This window comes from Frankliniella occidentalis, unplaced genomic scaffold, assembly GCF_000697945.3.
Source record: "Frankliniella occidentalis isolate FOCC.00 unplaced genomic scaffold, Focc_3.1 Scaffold987, whole genome shotgun sequence".
In the NCBI taxonomy this organism is placed as follows: domain Eukaryota; kingdom Metazoa; phylum Arthropoda; class Insecta; order Thysanoptera; family Thripidae; genus Frankliniella; species Frankliniella occidentalis.
In genome coordinates, this window is record NW_026268093.1 from 22,315 (window position 1) to 28,095 (window position 5,781).

The 5,781-nt window shown below is 63.6% G+C and overlaps 1 protein-coding gene across 1 annotated transcript; it reads right to left on the reverse strand.

The window, feature by feature from the left end:
- Nucleotides 1-267: 267 nt before the first annotated feature.
- LOC113209577 (ATPase family AAA domain-containing protein 2-like) lies at nucleotides 268-5,684 on the reverse strand. Its single transcript, XM_026427177.2, has 14 exons — nucleotides 5,554-5,684; nucleotides 5,294-5,442; nucleotides 4,956-5,204; nucleotides 4,655-4,867; nucleotides 4,334-4,521; nucleotides 3,645-3,828; nucleotides 3,375-3,560; nucleotides 3,079-3,289; nucleotides 2,644-2,862; nucleotides 2,323-2,488; nucleotides 2,157-2,247; nucleotides 1,416-1,479; nucleotides 601-770; nucleotides 268-433 (listed from the first exon to the last, which is right to left on the reverse strand). Exons 1-14 carry the CDS (start codon nucleotides 5,621-5,623, stop codon nucleotides 359-361), a joined length of 2,235 nt encoding a protein of 744 aa, XP_026282962.2. The 5' UTR covers nucleotides 5,624-5,684; the 3' UTR covers nucleotides 268-358.
- Nucleotides 5,685-5,781: the final 97 nt, after the last annotated feature.

The window sequence follows — 5,781 nt, forward strand, 5'->3', positions numbered from 1 at the left end:
CCCCCCCTCCCGCCGCCGCGCTGAGTCTGCAGCTCATGACAGCACATATCGCTGCATCCGCGGTTCGCCTTCCGTCGGCGCGCCCCTCGCCGAGGCTCAAGTCGCTCGCACTCGACTCCGACATAAAACTTTACAGTTATGTACAGATCCCGGGGCTTTGCGTTGACGACCGCTTCCCCATGCTCATACCTGCCTAAAGAATGAGGCCACCTGAAAGCGTATGGAAACCCACTCACCACACACACAGTGCACGTATAATTTTTATTATTATTCTGTTTATTTATCTCGCATGTCGTTCTATACTTGGCCGGCTGAGGAGACGGGGACGCGGGCTTGGTGGTCGGTGTGCAGCCCGGTCCTAGGGCGTGCTCGGGGTGCTCGGGGACCTGGTCTGGTTCTGCTGCTGGTACGCGTCCACCACCGAGTCCAGGGCCTGGTGACGCGACACCGCGGCGCGGTTAGGGGTGGTTTGTCCCTACCCCTTGTCCTCAGTGGCCTTGTAGGGGGTGGTGTTGGGCCGCCCCCGCGCGCGATCGGCCCGCTCGGTGTCGCCCTCTGTGGGTGGCGCCGGGACATACGGCTGCTGGAGCCTCAGTATACCTGGACGAGGTCGCGCCGGTCCGTCAGCATCGCGTACTTGGCCACCACGCCGGCGAGGGAGGCGTGCAGCATCTCCAGGGCGCGGACGGGCCGGTCGGCCATCACGCGGACGACGCGGCGGAGCAGGTTGCCGAGGCCGGCGCGGTCGACGTGCACCTCCAGCTCCACCCCTGCGACCGTTTCACCATGACACGTACTGTGATGTGAGCGCGACGATTGTGAGCAGATTGCGGGGATTGTTTCGCTCGACAGCTGCCTCGCGACTGCTCCGCGGCGAGTGACCCCCCTCCTCCTTTTCCAATCCCCCCTTACTGCCATAATAAAGTGAATCCGTGGAGAATCGTGTAGAAGAGCAAAAAAAAACGCACAGACAACCGTAAAATGTATGCAATTTTACAACAACATTGTCCCTCTGCGTCGCACAACTACTTGCCATTCAATTTGGCGGCAATGGCAGCAATAAACGCCAAAAGTGCCCCCCCCCCCCATCTCCCTCGAATCTGAACCTCGGCCCTCTGATCAACATACCCCAAAATCTGAGCTAGACTGCGCCGGCGGAAGGGTGTGTGTTATAGGGCCTATGATAGGCCGACAGAGGCACGGTGGCGGGTGGCAGGGCGGATTGAGGGGGGGGGTAACTTTCAGCGACTATGTCAGCTGAGATCGGCATTTTGCAAACCACAACATCCCCCCTCCTTTCTCCCCAGTCCGGAGCAGAGGCGTGGGCCTTGATGGGCACCGTGTCCGCACGGCAGGGCAGAGGCACCCTGTGTCGCTGTGTGTGCCGTGTGTGCATGTCACAGCGCTCTGCTTACCGTCCACCACCTCCTCCTCGTCCTCGGGGCGGGCCTCACCGCTGGTCTGCTTCCCCGCGTTTTCCTAGAAACACAGACGCGCGGGGACTTGTTTACGACTTGCAGATGGGGATGGGGATGAGGCAGGCGGCAGGCGGCAGGCGAGCGGTGCCGTGGGGCGTGGCATGGCTTGGCGTGGCGTGGCGTGGCGTGGCTTGGCGTGGCGTGGTCGTGCTTCATCGGCGAGCCGGCCAGCAACAAGTTGCACGGCGCAGCCCCATGCGGAGTTGCCACTTCTACTGGCCCAGCCCTAGGTTGAGGCACCGCAGGGTAAGTTGGCCTCGTCGGCCTCCCGCTCCGCCCAGCCACGGCCCGGGGGCAGCGGGGGCCCCGGGGACCACTTTTACGGGCCGTCACCTCTCCCTCCATTGCCTTGTTTATTACCACCCTCTCGCGTTCCTTTCTCTCGAAACAATCATTTCTTTCACGCGACGCAAGAGTTGCTTTTGCTGCGCTCTATGGAGCCAAGCTAAGCAAGATTTTCAATAAAAAACAGTTTGTGTAGGCGGCTCGACTGCGTACGGAGAAACAGAACCCGAGACGGCTCCAAAAATTATGTGCTCTGAACTGAAATAATTTTTACACTTGGCGCAGAATTCAGCATCCAGCACACATCGGCCAGCCGCTCTACATCTTGACCTTCAGACCCTCAGAGAAGTCTTCACGCTAAAGATTAGCTCCTAGTTTTCTAAGGGTGCGCACCTCTTCTGGACGTCTGCTGTCGTTTGCCTGGCAGGGCGACGGCCTGTCCCTGGAGTTCTCGGACCGACCCCGTCGAGAGCGCGACCGCGACCTGGGCATGGATGACGTGTATCATTGCTGTGCCCCCCCCCTTTCCCCGCCTCCTCCGCACTCGTCTGCTCGTCACCTGTGCGACCCCCTGCTGGCCGCCCTCAGGCCGCGGGAGCGCGCCGTCCTCACGCTGGTCGGCCTGCTCGTCCTCCCGCGGGACCGGGACCGCGAGCGGCCCCCGCTGCCAGCGCGCCGAGAGCGCGAGCGCAGGAAGTACGGCCCGCCCCCGCCGTGCACCCCGCCTGCAGCAGGGGGCGAAGGAGTCGCTCACCTCGGCCATTGTTTCGGGCGCACATGCGGATCACATGTTCGTGGAGAGATAGGGACGGACGCTGGGACGCAGCCGGACTCGGCGAAGGCGGGGCCGGTGTCGTTCGCAGGAAGTGGTGAGCCGTACCTGCCATGTTGCTAAGGAGGCGACTGACGCATTCGCGTAGGGGGTCACCGTCATCGTCCTCGCGGACGTCGGCCACCCCGTCGTCGGTGTCATCCTCGTTGGGGTCCATTTCGTCGTCGGCGTCCTGATCCAAGGCCACGCCCTGCGGGTGGTGGTCCGAGTCCGACTCGCTGAGACGCACCGAGCTGGACGAGTTGTCAGAAAGTCCGCCGTCTCGATCTGGAACGGGGTGGGGGAGACCAGAGAGGGCAGGGGGAGTTATTTTTAGACGAAGGCGGCGACAAGTGGCCGTCTGTGTCGCATTTCACCCTTCTTGGAGCGATAGCCGGAGGGCCGCGGCTCCGACTGAAAGAGTCGGCCCCGCGGCCGCTGACTAGGTTGACACCACGAAAGCAGTGCGGCACTCTTGTCAGATCTTATCGGGCAAATATGAACCTGGTGACGTTCGCTGACGTCTTGGGGGGCCGGACGACGACGAACCGGACCCGCCGGTGGACGAGGCTGGTGCAGACGCGGGGGCGGGCGGCGGGGGCGGCGCGAGCGCCCTGCCGAGCAGCAGGGGCTTGAAGTAGGCCTCGCGCTCCTCCGCGGTGGGCGGCGCGGTGACAAACACCTCCCCGCGGGACTCGCCCCACAGCTGCCGCAGCTGAAAACGGCGGCGGGTTGAGGAGCGGTGGCGCGGGGCGGGGCGGGGTGAGGCGGCTCCTGCGCTATCTCAAGAAGTGTCTCACGCCGCTGGGCAGGTCGCGGTACTGGGTGTGCGCGGTGGCGAGCAGCAACAGCGGCGTGCTGCCGTCCAGGCGGCCGGCGAGGGTCAGGAACACGGCGCGCGTCGCCTCGTCGACCAAGTCCCACCAGGACGTCAGATCGGGCAGATAGAGGACGCCGGGCAGGTGCTGGCGCGCCTGCCGCATCCGCTGGGGGGCGGGGCGAGGGCGGGCGCGAGTCAGACACGGGGGTCACTACCGCAGCGCGGCGTCGCGGCGCGCGGACGGCCTTACGTGGATGCAGGCCTCCTCGGTGGCGCGCGCCGAGTGCTCGAACAGGCTGGCGATGTCGATGACGGTGACGGGGAGGTGCTCGAGGTGGTGCAGCAGGGCGGGCGCGAGGTACGGCGTGTGGCCGTGCAGCGCCTCGCCCGCCATGAGCAGCGCGGGGCAGCGGCCAGCCTCCACCTCCCCCAGCCTGATAGCAGAGATATGTGGCGGCGATAGCAGTGTCTGCTCTGCTTTTGCCTGCCGTTACCGGAAAACGTTTCCGAGCTCCAACTGACACGGAGTGTGATCAAGTGCACACCGGTATGCACCAAATTTTAACTTTCAGCAGGCTCCTTACAAGGAGCGGCCTGTCACTACTTGAATGGCAAAGAGCTTTGCCTGAGCTTGGCCGACAACGATTGGAGAGCCCGCCAAGGAAAAGAAGGGGTTGTTGCCGGATGAAAACACGGCAGTACATACACACGCGTCGGTACGGGCCGGTTGGATTGCCAAAACCCCAAAACTGAGTTTGCTTGATCCTTGATTTTTCAAGTGCAGATGTCTTGATTCAATTTAAACATACTTGAAAAGTCAAGTATAAAGTTTTTTGGTGGTGTAATGTACATTGTACTCACTCCCTCCACCCTGTGAGAGAAGCAAACCCGCCCGCAGTCGTTGCATTCTGTCTATGGGAGGCAAGGGTATAAGCCCACCTGCTCGCCAGCTGAGGGAACAAGAAGGCCCTGGGATGTGCCTGGCGCAGCTGCTCCTGGGCGCGGTCAAGCTGGCCCTGCAGCAGGGGGCGGACCTGCGGGGGCAGGCGTTGCACGGGCGAGCAGAGCACCCGCTGCGACGCGGCAACCAGGCGCCCGCGCGCCGCCTGGAAGTCCCGCTCCTCGATCTGCATCGGGGTGATGGATGTGACAGGGGTAGGGATAGGCGACGGGAAAGAGTAGGAACGCGGTAATTGACTGCGGAGCCGTGACGATGACCGCATGGAGAACAATAACCACAACTCGTAGCTATGCGCGCACCATGAGGGTGGAGAGGTTTATCTTGACTTTGTTGTTGCAGGAGTAGATGTCCGGGTAGGCTCGGCGCAGGCCGCACAGCACGGCCTCGGTGCACAGCGCCTGCAGGTCGGAGCCGCAGTAGCCCACCGTGTTCGCGGCCAGCTGCTGGACCAGGCTGTCGGGGGGCCTGCGACGCCAGTGGCGCAGGTGGACGCGGAGGATGTCGACGCGGGCCTGCGGGTGGGCGAACACCAACCACAGCGACGTGAACGGGGGTGGCCGGCGACCTCCACGCGGGAGGCACCTACGGGCTCAGGTCGACCTGGTGCGACGGCAGGGGGAAGAAGAGCTCCTTGTCGAAGCGGCCGGGGCGGCGGAGCGCCGGGTCAATGGCGTCGATACGGTTGGTGGCGCCTATCACGATAACGTCGTGCGCCGAGTCCAGGCCGTCCATGAGGGCCAGCAGCGTCGACACGACGCTGGCGTGGACGATGTCGTGCCGCGAGGAGCGCGTCGGCGCCAGGCCGTCCATCTCGTCGAAGAAGATGATAGACGGCTGCATGATCCTCGCCTGCGCGGGGGAGGGGGTGGCAGTGCAAGAGTCTGCACGCGTGCATTGCGGGACCCACATGCGGAGGGGGGTGGGGATGGGGGGTGTACCTCCTCGAACAGCGCACGCAGTCGCTGCTCGGACTCGCCCACGTATTTGCTGTAGCAGTCGGCGCCTTTGCGGCTGAAGAAGCTCACCCTTCTTTCCCCTTGGCTGCACTCGCTGGCCAAGGCCCCCGCCACCAACGTTTTACCAGTGCCTGAAGTGGAGACATGCCATGTTTCGAAACAAGCGAAACCAGACGCAGAGTCATTTTCTTTTGCACAGGCAGAAAATCAAAATGCCAAAAGGTGGAATGTGTTCCCGTCACCTGGGGGGCCGTAGAACAGCACCCCCCTGGGGGGCTTCATGTGAAACCGCGCGTACAGCTCCTTGTACATGAGCGGGAATAGGACGAGCTCCTTGAGGCATCGGATGTGCTCCTCCAGGCCGCCGACGCTCTCGAAGCCCGGGCGGCGCGCGCCCTGCGTGTGGCTCGGTGGCCTCCCGGGGTGGCCAGGACTGCCGCCGCCCCCCGCCCCCGGGTGCACCCCCGGCC